Below are 20,031 nucleotides of genomic sequence, written 5' to 3'. Positions count from 1 at the left end.
AATATTTCAGGTCTTGTCTAAACTTATTTGAACTTATTTGATCTTATTTGAATTTATCTGAACTTATTACACTTTGTTTGAACTTATTTTATACTTTGGATGTTAATTAAACTTGAACATATATATATAGCCTTTATTAGCTCTTATTTGAACTAATTTTATCTGAACTTATATACCTAAAATAAATAAAATATAGTGATCATGACAGGGCCCTAGTCTAAGCGAAGTGCCTATGGAACATTTGTACAAATGAAGATGGCATTTGTGGAAACTACAATAATTTTTATTCCAGTGAAGATTGACTTGATTACAAATCAGGAACATTTTTTCCCTGCATATTTATACCTATTAAAAATAATTAATTGTTTCCCCAAACAAAACAATTTAGGCGTCATTACAATTTCAAATCGATGTTAGATGCCCTCTCCCCACTTGTCTACATGGAAGGTTGCTCTCTGAGCCTGCAATTCATAGCATGAAAGATCAAATTGTTAATGATCATCCAATCGAAGAGAAGAAAAGAATAGATATACTTTGTTTTCACGATATAAAAAATAATAATTTTTTAAAAAAATAAAATTATAAGAAAACAGCCAAATTTGATGCAAAAATATAACTTAAATGGCTATTATTATTTTGAGACATATGGCAATACTTAATGGATCTTTCATCTAAAGTCGATTTGATATAATCACTAGGTACATATAATCACTTATAGGCTATGGTTCAAAAAATTCTCCGTACATATTTTGAATTTTTTTACTAATTCAAGTGGTACCTGTACAATTTATAAACATGTACGGAATAATAAAATTCCCGTCATTATTCTACCATGTATTAGTTTTAGGGGTTAAGTGTTATGTTTTGTTACATTAAATAGGTGACTTGTAAAGATTCCATGATGAAATTATCTAACAAAAGTATTCCAAACTAATCATCTTAGCTACTTATCAGCCAAATTTTTGAAGTTTAATTACCTCTTTCTCCCAATCGCATCGAATTGTGATGATAGCTAATATCACAGTTTGAACAGCAGTTCCCCCAAAAATCATTCCAGCCCATACACCCTGTAATTAAATCAAATCTATTTAAGTGACAAGAGGATGAGACCAATAAAATATAGGTCATGGGAGCAAAACCACTTAAAGTCAATTTATAGGAAAATAATTACCATAACTCCTTGTTTAAATGTCCACCCCATCAAAAACCCAAGTGGTGTACCAAGCAAGTAGTAGCATCCGAGATTTATGTAAGCCACCAAGCTTTGCCACCCTGATCCTACCGCAACACCTATGAAGAAAGGCCACAAATAATTAAGAATACCACACCGGTGGGGCTGTATGGAAAGGCCGTTGAAACATTGGCTAGAACGACGACTATTATAAAGAATATGTTATTAAATCATACTCCCTCTGTCCCATAATATATGACACAATCAAACATTGCACACATGTCAATGCACTAGTTGGACTTTATTTTTATATAATTAATATTAATGAAAATTATGTTTAAAATTATATTATGAAGCTTTATATTAAAACCTATCTAACAACATATTTTGTGATAATATATATTTTTATTATGTTAGTAAAAAAATTATGGTCAAACCTAATGCATGAATAGTGGAAAGAGTCCAACGTCTTATGTATTATGGGATAGAGGAAATATAAGAATTAAATTTATTGTACGTGTGCACTTATAATTGACTGCGATAATAATAATGTAACAACTATATCTAGATGATGAAAATCTTAATATTATGGAATAGAGAAACTACCGGAGAGAACGGGTTGGACACTATTGAGGAGGATAGTGAAAGCCAAGAGGATAGAAAGCTTCTTGACCTCCTCAATAACAGGAGGACTGGTGGAGAAAATATAAGCAATGTTTTCGTGAAAAAGCAAAACTAGCAACCAAAAGCAAAGCCCAATTGCAACAGACGTCAAAACTGCTACTGTTGTTGCAAATTTTGCTCCTTTTCCATTCCCCGCTCCTAGCTCATTTGACACTCTAACTCTGTTCACATTTCACACATATATTATGTAAGATAAGTTCATATAAAATAAGTTTAGATAAAATAAACAAACCAAACAAATTTTTAATTACCCCTATTATATCCAAATATAAGCATTTGTTTGCAATTTTATTGCATCATAATTTATAAAGAGAGCAAATTCACTAAAATATTAACAAATTGAACTATAAATGGAATACTGATACAGAACAACTGGCTCATTTAAAAAGTACGAGTACTTCATCGAGATTTTAGCCAAATTGACATTTATTTTGAGATGGCTTAAATTTCCAATTTTTAAAAGGAAAATACTATATATAGCCCTTAGGGCTACATATAAACATTATATACACACTAGAAAATCGTAAAAATTTAGGAAATCATAAAAATATAAACACTAATTACACTGATTTACGCGTGTTTTTATCCTGAATTACTAATTTTATACAATTTTCAAGAGTGTATTTAATGCTTATATATAACCCTTAAACCTACATATAGCATTACCCTTTTTAAAAAACAATAAAAAAATCATCTGAACCTAAATACATTATGTACCTTTGTCTACTATGACATTTCCACTACTCCGTATTACATTTACAATCAATTTTTAAATAGCTAATTGATTACGATTTTTTTCGTAACTTAAAAATAAATCATCAACTGGTCATGATTTTAGTCATTCAATTTCGAAGTTACATTTGGCTTGCATTTGAGTTTATTATCAATTAATTAATATTAGTACGATAAGTTGACCATCCTTATAAATATCAAATATCAAATTGATTTTGAGTTGAGAATACACAAATGTATCAATAGTTCGTTACGGGTCAATATCGCCGACTTTAAAGAATACAAGAAATAGAAGACACCAACTTACCCGGCGCCAGCAAAGAATGCAAACGGAATCATCATCTCCCAACCGTTGATGCTCATGCTGACAGATCATCACAAAATTACTCACGTGTTATCAATATTGAAACAACACATTTTGAAGATAATGTGAAAGAAAGAGGTGGCTTCATTTGGTTCAATAATGATTAATGAATCAACCCACTTTTACCAACATACTCACTTTGTCCTTACAGTTAATACATTTTTTTTTTCCGGTTCTTTATATTACTTAACATACAGACAGACTATATAAATCGATTCTAGACTTCAACCAAAATTTTAAGCATCACGTACATTTTCAAGACCACAACTTTACTCTCGCTTATGCTATCAATGGTTTCCACCCTCTTACTCTTTCACCAATTTTGCATCATCAAAACTTAAAGATGTAGTATGATCGATGGGATGGAAGAAATGATATAAAAAAACGGGTCCACTAGAAAGGTGGTAGTTTTGAAAACTAGTCCATTCTTTATGAGGACTTAAAAAGGTGCATATTTATTATTAAAGATGTCAATTTGAATGTTAAGCTCGAATTCGATTAGGTCAAATTAGATTAGGTCTATTTAAATTTAAATTATGCTAAATAATTATGTCCATACACTTACAAATTTGAATTATTATGCTCCACAATTAGAATGTTGAAAAATCTTGATATGATATTAAATACTACTGTAGTATACAAGAAATTAAAAAAAAATAGAGATATTATCGTACCATATTGATAAAGCATCAAGGGCAATCTCAGCATTCTTCAGATTTCCAGTCATCAGTATCAATACTCTGTAGTACCAGTTTTCCAAGCTGTTGATTATAATATACACCAATTTAGTTATAAATATAATAAACATTGCAAAATATCTAAACAACTAACTATAAATAAAATAAACAAAACTCCCTTCATTTTGCATTACCATGTGATAGAGTCCAATTAGAGACAAAGGTAATTAATACTCCGTAGCTAAGATAGTACAGTATCCCCTAATTAAGGCACCAAGACTAATCAGCATTCATGTGCATGGTTTTATAATTGGATCTTTACACTAGATTTCATTTTCATTATTTCAAAAAGAGGTTGAAATAATAAATTATTGGAAGAAAAAAACATAACAAAGGTGACATACATTATATTATTGGTTTCAAAAAAAAAAACATACATTATATTATCGTTTTGGTGATTTAAAATTTATAGGCTCGAAAAAACAAAAGTTATGGAGAAAAATACACATAAGCGATATACATTAAATTATATTTGTAATAATTTTAGAGGCTCGAAAACAAAAGTTATATGGAGAAAAATTAACTAAGTACACTATATTATCTTTGTGGTGATTTTATAGACTCAAAAAAACAAAAATTATGGAACCAATCGGTTATATCCATTTTCAACGAAATATACGTATTATCAAGTAAATCACTTTTAAGAATAGCAATTTTTTAGGAAGAGGAATTATTACTTGTACGTGCAATCAAACTATTGATAATCACAATTTATCTTATTTGTGAAAATATAAATTTTATTTACTTCATATAAATAAACTTAATCTTATGTTAACTACTTAATCAGTAGTCAATTTCAAGTAGAACCACTCTATAGCGTCCCTTAGTAAATGTTAACTTACACACAAGAAGTCTGATTTCTTAATAACCCGCACCGACCCGTCCATTAATTAAGGAACTATCAATTCGATAATAGAAAAGGAAGAGAATTACCAAAGCATGACCCCGGAAGCAGTGGAGAGTTTAACGAACTCCCAAAGGCCAGAAAATGCCTCCATAGAAAAACCATTCCAAGTAAGAGGACACCCACCAAAAGCAGTGTAACCAAACAACCCAAAAACCAAAACCCACCATCCAAAATTTTGGGTAGCAGCAACACCAATAATGCCACACTTGAACACGGATACAAACAACCATGACACAAACAACTGCACCACCAACGCCACCACCGAGACCCACGCAACAACATTGGCCTTAAGTTGGCATTGCAAGAACCTTTGTAGTGGAAATTGAAAGGCAAAGCTGAAGTGAAGTGGTAACAACCATAACGCCACTACTCCGGCCATTTCGGACACGTTGTCCGGTTGGCCTAATAGCTTCATCATAGGACTAGCAAATAGGTACAAAGGTAACAAAAGTATGCAACACACGAATAACACTATCCATGACCTTTGCATGTATATTCCTAACATGTGGTATTTTTTTGCTCCATATGCTTGTCCACATAGTGTCTCCAAAGCACTTGCCATACCCAACTGTTCCCCAAAAAAAAAAAAAAAAAAACACATCATTTTGGAGGAAAAAATACTTAATTTTAGACAAGGAAAAAAAAGTGTGGAATTGAATAATCTAACATTAGAATTTAGACAACCATAAAGAAATTTAAACTTGTTACTATGATAAATTATTAAAACAAGTCCCACAATATTGTTGCACTTAAACATCATGTATGCCATAGCAAGTAGTTTCAAAGAAAATATATAGTCAAATGCTTAAATCAATGGACACTTTTAAAAAGTTATTTAACAATTAGCATATAAAACTATACTTATCAGATTGATGCAAACTAATATACAGATTTATTAGATTGTAAACAAAACCTAGGATAGATTCATTCACGTCTATAGTACTATCTTTTGTTGCTTTCTATTGACAAAAAATATAATATATAATACTAATCAACAATAGACTAATCTACTCAATTATTAACAAACTAGATATCAAAAAAAAGAATTACACTAGAACATATATACAAAGACTTATACCATGAATATGTAGATTTAATAACATGAAACCTCACTAAAACTTGTATTTAATTTACATTACCATGAGACCAAAGTCGAACCCAACAATGACATTACACCCAATAGAGATAGCAGCAAGCTCAAGGTCACCAAGGTGGCCGGCGAAAGCTTGGGTAGCCACCAACATAGAGTACGAGGCGATACGAGCAATAATCGAAGGGCCAACAACGTGCCATAATTTTTTAGATTCAACCCATACTCTTCTTACAAGAGTGTTGTTAAATTCGTCTTCATAATAATCAGGAGTATTAGAATCATGTAACAACTGCTTTGGAGATTGAAAATGATCAGCTTCATTAGTTGAAGGATTGTAGCTTTTCAAAAGAGGAACTTTTTGGTCATCCAATTTCTTGGAGCCATTTTCCCTAGACATATTTTTTTAAGGACTAGTTAGAGAGTAAGAGAGTCCAATTTTTTTCTTTCTAATCTTTAAAGAAAAGAGATCGAGATGGTTGGTGTGTGGAGAGAGAGTATAAAATTAAAAAACAAAAAAAAAGATGAGTGAACATAATGGATAAGTGAATGAACTTTTTATTATATAATACAATGTTTTCTAATATTATAATATTGACAAGAGAATAATTTATAAATTTCCCCTTTTCGGTTATTATAATTTCAATTTTTATTATCCATAAATAATATCAATTTTCTTTAAAAATAAATAATATCAATATATATGGATATTCACAAAATATTTCAAGTTGTTGTTAATGTCCACATAAATTTTAAAACAATGCCAAAATTATTGAGAACGGACTTTCTCGGGATAATCATATTGTATATGTAATAGTTTGAAAAATTATACTTGTATTTATAGTGACATGACTTTTGGCCAATTGCCATTATTATATTAGTGTGTTACAAGATTTACTTTGTAATTTTGTGGTCGTAAAGACAAATTCTCCCAACTACAAGTATTTGGCGGTAAGAATTCGTTACCATTCCCCCCACTTAGCTTTCAAGTGACTAGCTTGCAATTTTGCAAATAGTAGACAAAAAAATGTAAAGGTTGAGGTTTGGCTATGATCATTCTCCTAACCTTAAAGCTTAAAAGATAATTGCAATTATTAACATGAATTTCAAATATTCAGAAAATAATATACCTTACAATTAGCAAATTTATTAAACATAGTGGTAATGGTTAAAAAAAATTGAAAAATAACTTAATCTTGTTCTACAACCATAAGTTGTTAAAATACCGATCCGGTTCTTACGATTCTATGATCCAAAATTGCGTGATCGATCCGGATCTTTGGTATGACCTTAATATTTGTAGGATCTTACGATCCTACTCCGATATTAATTATGAGTGCCAGGATCTCAACACGATCCTACGATCCGATCCAACATTTCACTATAATATGAGACTTTGATTTATTTTGACATATTTTTTATTACTATCTCATTAGGTTATATGCACCTAAATTTAATGTATTCAATAATTATCGTTAATAAATCAGCGAATCCGAGACATTAATATGATTTTATCAATTAACAACTCGCAATTATCATAATTAAGGTCTCATTCTTGACAAATTTGCACATAATTTATCAATTTAAACTTGTGTTATTAATCTTCTAACTACCATACTAACAAAGCTAAATAAAGATCGACTTTTCTTAAGCAAACCAATGTCTTTTATCATTGAAACCCTTTAGAAGAAATGCTTTTAAGTCAATTTATAGCATAATATATAATATTATTCATTATTAAGTAAGATCTTACGATCCTACGATCCGATTCTATCGATTCGATCCCACCTCTCACCCCCCATCAATCCAAGGTAGGATCCCGATCCTAACAACCTGTCAGCACACTCTTCATTCCTAAATAAACAATTACAATATTAATAATTACATATAAATATATACTTTATACTATTCTATGTTAATTTTTATAGCTTTGTATTAACAAGTGTGTCAGTCCAATCATTACATTAATTAATGAGTAACAAATTTGTCCCATACTCCATAATAATCAAATATTCCGTACCAACAATAATCAACCTTCCATCAACTTTCCACCACTATACTATATCAATTACCAACGTGGCAAATTGGCGACACGTCACATATTCAATTACGTTCCCAAACTCAATAAATTTCTACTACTCCAATAATTATTAAAACTAGTCAATTTTTCAACAAAGTTAAAAGTTCACATCAATGTTACCCAATTTTTTAAATTGATGTCAAGACGTAATTTGGACTATTTTCATGAACTACAAAAATGGGTAGACGTCATGGATGATGAATGTGGTAACTGGTCAGTGTATGTATTGAGTCTGTCTACAAATTGTGGCCCTTCTAAATTTCTGTCGTACTAGCTTATTAGTCATCGTGGAGTTTATCTCTACGGTTCAGGATTTTTACTACTTTATTTTATATTTTTTTTTCTTTCAAATTTTATCAGATGTTTTGTTATTATATTTGATCGGCTTTGTATTGTGTTTTTTGTCTGCGTTTGTCTTTTTGTTGACTTGGACTTTGTGATGTAGAGTTTGCCAACATATGCTTCCAGGAAAGTCGAGAGATAAATTTCAGCCACCAAGCTTCATGACTACAGAAATCTCTACCTCTAATCATTTGAGTTATGAATGACTCTAATAACACGGCATTAGTATTACATTGTATTTAGATGGTATCATCTAAATACCAACAAGAAATTATGCGATACTAATAAAACATTTTTGTATTTGTTGGTATCACTGAATAAGTATATTGGTATCATGATAATACCATCTAAAGTACAATTTAATACCAACGCATGTTATTAGAGTCATTCATGACTCAAATTATTAGAGGTAGCGAATTCCTCCTTCATGACTCTGTCATCTCTTAAGCCACATACATAGTACGAGCATTACAGACTTTGCAGTACTTAACTCTCTTCGATTTTAATAAGTAAAATAAATATTGTACAAACTTTTTTAAAATAGCCATTTATTTTAAAAGTAGGAGTAACATTTTTTTTTATTATTATTAAGGTAAGTTGAAGACCCTTCTAAATCGACACCTCTTATAGGTTAAGTCAGCCTAACTTTTGCAGGTCAACACTTGAGATTAGAGGGAAAAAGTATGGCAATCCCCTACTTCCAAGCAAACCTAGTTGGAAAATTTGACCATTTCTCGATTTGTACACTTTGTATTACACTATTTATCATTTCTTATAATCTCATATCCATTACCTTTATACTCTGATAAAACTTATGCACATACATAATATTCTAACAAATTCAACTAAACAACTTAAAATCTATATATGCGCGAGTCAAGGTTGTTGCACTTAGAAAAGAAACTGATGCAGCAATATTTTATCTACATGATTAATCAAATACTCCTAGTAATATATGCACTAATTTATGTAAAACTATCGAATGTGGATCAAAGTGAAAGTTGTACAATATATACTTAGTAATGAAGTAGTAGTGCAAGTGAAATTAGTACTCCATATGATATAGAAAAATGGTGTAATACAGTGATTGACCGGATCAGAATGAACTAATTGCAGGGCCAGATGAACAGCAGAAAACATTGATCATGTGCGTCAAATTGGTTATATATAACCCTGACCACGGCATCATCTAATTGCAGGCTTAGCAGTTACCATCATGTGCGCCATATTAATTACGAGCTATTTCTAGGCATTACTTTAAGTGCGTCAAACCCAAAGAACCATGTTACATATTATTACCGTAGTTCTCTTTTCTTAACACGTTTAACTCGTGCAACTTATCATAAACTCCAAGAAAGTAAAAGAAAAAAACAAAAAAAAAAAAAAAAATTAAAGAAACCTCATTTATTATCTTGACAAGAGCATTTCATACACTCTCCGTCCCAAATTACTCGCAGTGATTTTTTTTTTTACTATTCACACAACTCCCTTTGACCATCTTTTTTAACTATTATATGAAAGTCAATGTAATTATGTAATGATGTTATTGGGTCTATTTTAATATATAGTTATTTAATATAAACTTTTTATAACTTATATAAATATATAATAAAAGATATCAATAGTCAAACATGTGCATCGGCAAGCGTGACCAGTTAAAATGTTGCAAGTAAACTGGGATAGAGGGAGTACTATTTAATTTCTAGTAGAACATTTTTGCTTATATGGTTTGATTATAGCATTGTCCATCACATCAATTCATTACCATAAAAAATAATAATTTGTGGTTGAGTATTTTCTTTTTACGATTGGAAAAATAGGGATCACAAAAAATTTGGTTGAAAAAATTGTTTATGAGAATAAATCACCAATTGTATTATTTGTATATAAAAAAAAGTTATAATATTCTTGTTTATTAAGCCCTGTCCACTTCACCTTAAAAAAATAATATTCATTAAAATAAATTTTAGTTAAGTAAAAATAATTTAAATTCAGCAAAAATAATTTCAGTTCAACAAAAATAAGGTAAAGTAAATGGAACCTTACTCCGTAAGAAACAATTTTAGCACCTTACTATATTTCGTAAGATAACACCAATTATCCTAATGAACCAAACTTATAAAAAAAAAATCAGCCAAATAAGCAATTTATAACTCATTTGAGTCATTTCCGATCCAATGTTCAAATAACAAAACAGATACAATTCAAGTATATACTCCATATTAGTAAATGTTACTCCGTACTAAATAATTACTGTGTATTAACAGCCCTCTAGTCAAATTAGTCAACATAACCAACTTTTATCGAAGCAGTTACAGGCACTAATGACTAATTAGTCATTACCAAACATGTATTCCATACTTTAATTTGTACGTAATTGTGAAATAGAGGATAACCAAAGTTGAGGCAGGTGATGTCCTTTTCATATGGGATAATGTGAATAACAGAATATGTGATGGCCTAACCGCTTTACAGAAAATCTAAACTCACGAGTCACTCGAGTTACGACTAACACGCTAACACAACAATGAAATCATAGTTTTAGTAATGCCCAAACTAATGCAGGTGTGAACACATTTAACTTTTGAAAATCATTTTCTTAGTTGTATTACAAAATGCTAAATAAAACCATATCGTTAACGAGAGTACTGCAATCATTTTCTAGCATTCTATTACAATTTACAAGAGATGAGAGTCAAGACTCAAGACTCAAGAGACATAATGATTGAATTTTTAAGCATGAAGAATCGGAAAAGCATGCTGAATAAGTCAAAACAAAAGTGACAAAACTATTAATGAAACGTTTTACATGCCAAGTACTGTATAATTTAGATTTAAACCGTACCATATTCTAAAGATAACGTTAATTTCTTCCATTACTATAGCCCATAGGTGTAAAGAATTAGATATGTAGAAGCACATGTGCAAAGGATTATGGGCTAAGCCCATCAAATAAGGCTTTGTCTTGTTGCTGCTACATCCCAAAGAAAAAAAGAATACTTAGATTTGATTCTTTCTTATTTAAAAAGTTTGAAAAAACTCTTATAAATAGTGTTTGAACAATTTTATCCTTTAAAATGTTTATTTATTTATTTTCTATTACTAATGTTAATTGTCTTCTTTAAATTAACTCTTAAAAATATATGTTTACATATTTTCCCTCCTTAATGCTACCAACAACTAAAGTTATAACATAAAGTCAAAGTGAAATATCTCCACAAACATGATTATCTATGACGCGCACACAAAAAGTAGTACTTTCTTCCAAATTTGTTAATACTCACAAATGTCAAATTATTGTGAGTAAGACAGGATAGAGGAAGTATTTGTTTCAAAATTATTAATAATGGTCTTTTAATCGTGAAGTATAAATTGATAGGTAATTAGAGGAAAATACAAGTTTCTCTCAGTGATAAACAAAAACTGTTTATCACATGGCATTTTCGTTAATTAATCAATAACTTTTTTATTAATGTGGGCTCCACAGTTAATAGTGATTGTATGAATTATTAATATATTTATAAAATTGCCATATGATAAATAAAAATTGTTTATCATTGAAATTAACTGAGGCAAGCTCGGTAATTAGCTAAGACCTTAATGAACAAAAATAGTTTGAAACAATTTATATCAGTTTTTCCTTTGTTTTTTTCCCCTAAGAATTCTATGTTACCGATAAAACAGGAGCGGTCATGCGGATAGATGCAAGGTGCCAATTGCCCATGAGGCATGACAGCTGGCCACAGCAGCACGTGCTTTGAATAGTCCTAATCACGTGTCATTGAGCAGGCAGAACCCATCTAACACGGCCCAGTTAAAAGCCCAGGGAAGTAGACATGTAGTCCAGCAAAGCAGACTTTATGCAACATTTGTAGCCCATTATTTTCAACACTTGGAGTTGGAAAGATGGATACTTGGATATGCTATGTATAGTATTCAATATGAGAGTTTTAAAGGGGAAACATTCTCTGACATGGAAAGATTAAGATATTTTGGATGTCTTTATTAACTTGAGTGGGCTATGTATAGTTGATTTGTTTTGCGCCTATTTGATCGGCCTTTGGTTATGGCTTTGTTAGTGGATGATTAGTAGTGTATTTATCAAAATATTTACTAATCATAGATTAGCTCTTAGGTACGTGGCACACGCGCGGTTAATTAAGCAAGTTTAACATTGTCGGTTATGTTAATTTAATTTTTTATTTTTAATTAATTAAATTGATAATTTCGGACAAGATTATATGGCAGGTTTTTTTTTTTTTTTGGATAAATAACTGTCATATTAATCTCTGTAAATACATCTTTTGGCAGTGTTAAGTTTTCAGTTTATCTTTTTCTTTCTCATTCTACATTTTTCACAAAATTTCATGTCCATGGAGAATGTAAAATTATGCTGTATTTTCATTCTAAGTAATAGGAGTAAATTAGCATAATTGTTTCCAACAGCATTATATGGGAGGGCTAATATTATCCTAAGGACAGAGTAAACTCATCCTTCTCTTTTTTTTTTTTTTTTTTTTTTTTGTGAGTTAGATTTCTTTTATAGAAATTGCATTTTTTTTAACAGGATAGGGTTCGTAAGTTGATACTCTTGGCAGTTCAAACAGTTAACATTAGTGTGGTCAATAAACATTCTAGGTGTTGGGAGTTCATCAAGGGACCTTTCAACACATTATGCATCGACTTTTGTTATATTAGCAAAATTATATTGAAATAGGTTGTCATTTTGCCAATATTTCTTACTTAAAAGATTTAGGTTTGATTCTTCTCACTTTTTTCGCTCATTTTAAGCATAATTTATGAAGTTAAGATAAGATGATATAGCTCATATACGGGCAATTAAAAGTTAAGCTCGAGGTTCATAAGATATAATAAGACATTATAAAGATTAAATATGACTATACTTTGAATAAGTTAAGTGTTGATAAGTTCAAATAAGACAAGTATCTTTTTTGACGATTAGCTAGTAGCTAATTGATATATCTGATTATATTAACTGATTTTACTAGCTGATTGTATTAATTAATTTGACTATCTGAATTACTGTACTTTAACGAGTGGATTTTAATTGGTTTACTAGTATTAGCCATCAATAATGCAAAAGTACAGTATTATTTTTCTCTATTTCTTAAAGGAAACAACCAGCCCTTCCAAAGTTTCTCCCTTTGGCCCAGCCCTCTTATAAGACTGTAGCCAACTCATCATTTAAGGGCATTATACTTCTTCGGTTCTTCTTTTGTTTATTATGGCCAATGGGACAATTTAATCTCTTAAACACGCTATCTTAGATTGAACTGGAGGACCCTAGTCAATTGAATATTCACTGCCCCCTCTACATAGCTTAGTACGAAGTAAGTTAACCATTAGATTGGACTGGAGGACTCAAAAGGCCAAGAGTAGTTACTACTTACTACGTACTTTACTAGTACCGTGGTATTGGTCACGTGTTTATGCCAATTTGAACTCATTTGAAAATTTGGTTTTAGTGGAAAAAAGAAACTAAGTATACAAATGAAAATTTGTTTTAGTGGAAAAAATCCCGTTATGTTACAATATACGGTACAAGTGTATGTGGCCATTACCAATCTATTCCGGGAAGACCATCGCATAAGTTCAACAATGAATGACATTTGATATCAGTAATATCACAAAGTACACACATGGTTTACATATTTGTTCTCCTAGGAGGAAAGGTTAAAGTGGCTTTTACAAGTGTAAACTAATTTTGATTGTAAAAAGAAAAAAAGTTTAAACTAAGTCACACACAAATAGGACCATATTTTTATCTTGGCCTTAGGTGGTGCCAATATAACAGGGCGAGTGAAAATATATTCCGTTATGGCAAATTAGATATTTTCAAAATTACCCTGAACGATATTTTGCAAGTTGGGAGAAAATTAAGGAACAATCTTTTGGGGGTGAAAATCAAATCGAATCAAATCTCGATCATATGGTTGGAAAAGGAATTTTAACTACTAAATCAGACTGATTCTTGACTCTGCATCATAACTAGACTCATGAAAAGACTTTTATATATATTCGGATGCATGATGCACCTATACTCGGATGCTTGCTCATTTATACGAATTATAAATTTTAAGTATGATGAAATATTATAACCAAAAAAAGGAATTGGAGAAAAGCGAGTTCTAATGATATAGTCTTAATACGGAGTATTAAAAAACACGTTCTAAACCAAAAGGTTGGTACGCCAGCAAAATAGACTTTTAACAACTTAGGCTTATTAAAAATTATTCAAACCAAAAAGCCATAAAAAAAGCTAAAACGGCAAAACAATAAACAAGAGAAAATATAAAACATAGTGAAATTCAGTAAAATTAATTAACTTTTTATTAGTAATAATAATCCATGTACATGGGATTCTTTACAAAAGAATTTCTACTCATAAAAGCACCTAAGAATCCATGAAATCCATCCCCAAAATAATAATAATAATAATAATCCTCAAAAACCTCAACAGTCAACAACCAAATTCAATAAATGTAATTAAATTTAAAATTTTAAACCCAAAATTAAATACAAACAAAAACATCTAAAAAAATCTCATCAAATTAAATCATCAAAGCAGCAACGAACCCACCAAAAAGAACGGCACCGGCAACAACAGACGTTCCTGCAGAATTAGTGTTGTCACTAGCGGGGGTATCGGCTGAAGGACCACCAGCCCCTGGGCCCTCTACTGATGGACCAGAAGCACCCGGGCCTTCGACAGCGGGGGCAGGTGCAGCAGGGGTCTCGGCAGAAGGACTAGTAGCGGGAGCCGATGACGGGGTTGGGGTTGGGGTAGCAGTGGGAGTGGCAACAGGGGATGTTGTAGGTGCTGATACGGGTGTTGCGGCGGGTGTTGCGGCGGTTGGTGCGGGTGAAGGGGCGGCCGTGGGTGTTACGGGGGCGGTGGTGGGTGTTGGTGCGGGTGCTTGGGCCATAGAAGTGGCAACCAAGAGAGAAAGTAAGAAGAATACTTTAGTTTTTGTGTAGGCCATTTTTTTGTTGAGTTTTTAAGTGAGAGAAAGTTATAAAATGAGAAGGGTAGAAAGTTTATGAGATTCCAAAGGAAGAGAATAATGTATTTATAGGGATTGTGTGATAAGGTGGGAGGAGGTGACTTTGGGTTTATGGCGGTGGAATGAGTTGGAAAATGCGGTGAACTTTGTCTCTATGACTTCAGGTACAACTAGCAATTGAAAATTTTAATTTTGTTTATGGTTGAGCATATATTCTTTTGTAAAATTTATCTTACTTTCCAACTATTTTAGATTTAATAATATCTTTTTTGATTGTTTCAATAGTAAAACCCTTTATCTTATTACTCGTATTTGTTTTCAAAGAATATAAAATCAATTTAGGTAAAAAGATATGATTACAAAAATAATCTTTAATTTCCTTAATATTGAAGATTCTATGATAATTAGAAGTTCTTATATATAGTATGTTATGTTAGTACAAGTGCACAACAATTGAAATGATATATTAAGTGTAATTTCCTTTTATGGAACTAATAATCATGCTTCTTATAGGTTAAAATTTGATAGTAAATATGTAATCATCTTATTAGAGTTTTGGGAAGATTCATACACCGTTTCACCACTCACGACTCCAACCAATTACGCAGACTAAAGATTCATACGGAATTTAATTCTAATGGTAATGTACAACCACTCACGACTCCACCCAATTACGCAGTTTGTTAATTAGCTGATCATCTAGACATTTGTATGCGAGTATACAATACACCTTATATGACCCCAATATGTACTTTAGATATAGATGGCGAAATAATTAGAAAAATCCTCTAAATTATGCTTAAGTTGAATTAAATTGACAAGGTTCATATTCTAATATATATATTATATAAATAAAATAGGCATTTTTGGAGAGCATTCGGAGCGCCATGTAAGAAATATACTTATTTCGACCAATAAGAAGAAAGATTTGTATTTTATTTTTGAATTAAAAAATTATGTCGCCACCTAGATAAAAGTAACGAATTAGATTTGATATATCTAAAATTTTAATGCCACGTACATTATAATCCAGGAATTAAATTATTTTAATGATACTTAGCGATTATTTGTTTATGTAATGGCATACGATTAAATTTTATATACTTTATATATGTATGACTTTGGTTATTTTTGAAGATGATGAAAAAATTCCAATACATAAATTTGATTTTATATCGCAACAATTTTTCATTTATTGGTAAATATATTAATTTATAATAATTTCAGTTTGCCTAACATTTCACGGTTCAATTTATCCATTGATGTAGTAGGTTGGTGATTATAATTTTTTTTTCCACTTTGTCTAACATTTCACGATTCAATTTTTTTTTTTTTTTTTTTTTTTTTTAAAAAAAAAATAGTAACATTTGATTATAAATTCATAAGAAAAACAACTTAATATTTTTAACAAATCAACAAAATGCATACTTCACAACAGTAACTTGTAATTTTTATTATTTACATATGTCTATATACAACTTATTTTTCATAGAACAAAATTCATATACTTAGTTGTACTTCTCAAATTAATGAATTATACTTATACAGTTGTACTTATTGTTGCCTAAGTCAAAATTCATGCTGTAGCATTAACATTAATATCAACAAAATTATGCTTGTCAATATTTAAGCGAAGATATTAAAACTAAATTGGATTATAATATAAGCTATTGATTGACCGTGTAATACTATTAATTAACCGCGTCAAATAAAGTGCATACATAGGAAGTTTCTAGCATAATTTGTCAATTACGTAAGAGTTAGTTAACTTGTTTTTAACCATTTTTTTCTTACTACCTTTGAAATCTTCAACCTATATTCATTAAATTAATTATATTAAAGTAATTAGCATTTTGCATGCAAATACAAAATGTAAAAGTGTATGAAGCACTGGCCGTGCGACAAATACATATGACACGTGTAAAGAGTTAAGAAAAGAGTAAAAAATAGGAACATGAATTTCCGTGAGAAATTTGCTGCTTAAAGTGACAAATATCACCATCTAAGTGCAACACGTGTGATAGTTGGTATTGGTCAGTAAAACGTCTGTGTCAATTTACCCTACCATTATTTTTAAAAAAAATTAAGTGCGTTTTTATTTTAGTGGTAAATTTTATTTTTGGGATGGTTCCTTCTACGCGTTATTTATTTCTAACTTTGGTATGTTGTTGGTATGATTCATGAATTTGTAATCAAAATGTCATGGTGAACGTATCATATTCCTATGTAGCTTATGTTAGAATCTTCTTCTTTATGGAAGATATAGAAATGGTCAACATTAGCATTTCACTCAAATGTCGTAATATCACAAAATTGTTACGGTATACCTAGGCTGCACATGATGTGTATAGGATCATGTTTATTGTAGAGCTAGTACTATGGGTGAAGGCATGGGTCGTCAAATTTGTGATCGTGTTTGGTTTCGGAACTGTTCTCAAAATTTTCAAACATGTTATCAACTATCAATCCTACACTCTTACAGTCCTACATACTCCATATAATTGAATTTTTTGGCGTAACCGCACGAATAATTTAGCATTTAAATAAAGCTAGTAAATTAGGAGGGGTAGATAAATTTAGTTGAAACGCTAAGTTATTCATTCAACAAGAAATGGTCCAATGCTCTTGGACAACTACTCTCTATGATATTAGGCATTTAGTCCTCCAATATCCATTATCACAAATTACAAGTAAGTTCGCTCTCGTCTCGATCATGAAGAATTAATTCCAACAGTTGCGAGATCAATCGAAGCAGTGTAAGTGAATGATAGACCATTGGAGCTATGGCACCTTATAATAAAAATTAAATAGGCAATGTACCCCTCCAAAACATTTATTCCGCAAATATATACTTCGTACTATATTGTAGCAATGCAAATTCTTATGATTATGAAGTATACGGAGTAATAATTATGCTTTTATTTTGTTTTGTTTTTTTTTTTTTTTTTTTTGAGGCAGAGTAATAATTATGTTAAATGTTTATGATATAGACAATTTTTGTTAGCATAGGCTGAAATCCTTATTTGCTAGTCCAAGGCACCATATGTATGCGTGTTGTGTTGTTCTGTATTATTAGATTTGGAACAAAGAGTTAATAATAAGTTTATAATGGGTTTCGTAAGCTAATATGGTTGTATTCACTTGAATTTCACTTATTTTATTTTATGATCTCGTTACTATACACTAAATTATCTCATATGAACGAACATACATTATTGTATAAACTTATCTTAGGCCTTATGTTATCTAAATTTATCAACCCTTATCATTTTATTTTAAGATTTTATCTTATCTTAATAAACCTTATATATACATATAGCTGTATAGGTGAGAGTCTAGCCACACATAAATCCTATACACAATTTTATCTTAAAATCAAATGACTACAAACCATTACTGCTGCTCAACTTATACTCCCTTTTTTCTTTTGATGTTGTACCAATTATACCAAGCCAGTTTGGTTTTTCAAATTTTTCAATGTGCTTCTTTAATCGTTAATAATGTTAGTCAAATTTTAAACTCTTTAATCGAGATTATAGTAGATGAGGACATATTTCGAAAACAAAGAGTGTATTTTTATCTTTTTTTCTCTTTTCTTTTTGGTAAAAGGGCATTACAAATTGGGGAGGAAAAATTTGCACATTGACTTATTGAGGTTATCATATACGATATTCGATCTTTATAGATAAGTCAAGACCTCGTCTGTTGCTAGTCATACAATAAGCAATAGCTTTATTCCATTACTAGATGGAAGCCCGTGCGATGCACGGTTTTTTCATTTAAGATTTTTAATTATTTGATTTATTGTATTTAATAATATCAGACAAAATTACAAAAGTTTAATATTCATTTTTTTTTACTATAATTTATCATGAATTTATTAAATATAAATAAATTGTAAATATGATATTTTTTCCGTTATATAAAATCTTTAATGTGAAATGATAAATTTTTAGTAATTTAAATCCTAAATCATTATTCATTGTTTTACCATATCTTTTATTTCGATAGAATCACCAACCTCGTCCACAACCAACCTACTACATCAATGGATAAAAATGTTAGCCAAACTGAAATTGATATAAATTAAATCTTTACATTTATATAAAATAAATCAATATATTTACCAATAAATGAAAAATTGTTGCGATATAAAATCAAATCTATGCATTGGAATTTTTTCATCATCTCCAAAAATAACCAAAGTCATCCATATATTAAGTATACAACATCTAATCGTATGTCATTACATAAACAAATAATCGTTAAGTATCCTAAATAAATACAATGTAACTAATAATTACAAACATAAATTTAAACGTAAGATTTTAAAAATTACCCGGACATTGATGACCTAAAACTAACACAAAATTACTAATACAAAATTCGCTTGATGGGATTTTGTATTGATACAAAATTTTATTTCTGTCATATAATGTGTTAGATTTGCAAGTAAAAAACATTTAGTAAATAAAACATAAACATATAATCGTTGAGTATCCCAAATTAATATAATGTAAGTAATAATTAAAAAATACTAAGTTAAACATAGGACTTTAAAAATAAGCTAAAAATTACTCGCCATTGATGACAAAAAATTAACACAAGATTATTAACACAAAATTCACTTGATGGGGTTTTTTATTGATATGAAATTTTGTTTGTGTCGTATGATGTGTCAATTTATAATGGTAGGTATCACAAATTTTAATTTAATTAAAATTAACGAACAATTTGTATTTCTTATCATAAATACTATCAAAATTTATCTTATAATGATAGGTATCAAACTTTATTATAAGCGTTTATCATTCAAATATTTCTTAATATTTTTTTTTTGGATTTCTTATACTCGTAGTATTGAATTAATAAATTTATCTTTTTCTATATTTTAACTTT

At 30.1% G+C, this 20,031-nt stretch overlaps 2 protein-coding genes across 2 annotated transcripts; both read right to left on the bottom strand.

The window, feature by feature from the left end:
• Positions 1-240: 240 nt before the first annotated feature.
• On the bottom strand, positions 241-6,216 carry LOC110692678 (protein DETOXIFICATION 27-like). The gene is made up of 8 exons (XM_021869715.1): positions 5,735-6,216; positions 4,622-5,163; positions 3,626-3,712; positions 2,895-2,951; positions 1,778-2,016; positions 1,172-1,290; positions 978-1,067; positions 241-461 (listed from the first exon to the last, which is right to left on the bottom strand). The coding sequence occupies exons 1-8, from the start codon at positions 6,083-6,085 to the stop codon at positions 414-416; spliced, it is 1,533 nt and encodes a 510-aa protein (XP_021725407.1). The 5' UTR covers positions 6,086-6,216; the 3' UTR covers positions 241-413.
• Positions 6,217-14,427: 8,211 nt separating this feature from the next.
• Positions 14,428-15,323, bottom strand: LOC110692677 (classical arabinogalactan protein 10-like). Its single transcript, XM_021869714.1, has one exon. The coding sequence runs from the start codon at positions 15,109-15,111 to the stop codon at positions 14,680-14,682; it is 432 nt and encodes a 143-aa protein (XP_021725406.1). The 5' UTR covers positions 15,112-15,323; the 3' UTR covers positions 14,428-14,679.
• Positions 15,324-20,031: the final 4,708 nt, after the last annotated feature.

Source organism: Chenopodium quinoa, unplaced genomic scaffold (genome assembly GCF_001683475.1).
Source record: "Chenopodium quinoa cultivar QQ74 unplaced genomic scaffold, ASM168347v1, whole genome shotgun sequence".
NCBI classification, from domain to species: domain Eukaryota; kingdom Viridiplantae; phylum Streptophyta; class Magnoliopsida; order Caryophyllales; family Amaranthaceae; genus Chenopodium; species Chenopodium quinoa.
The sequence above is the reverse complement of the archived record's forward strand: the minus strand, read 5'-3'. Positions and strand labels throughout refer to the sequence as shown.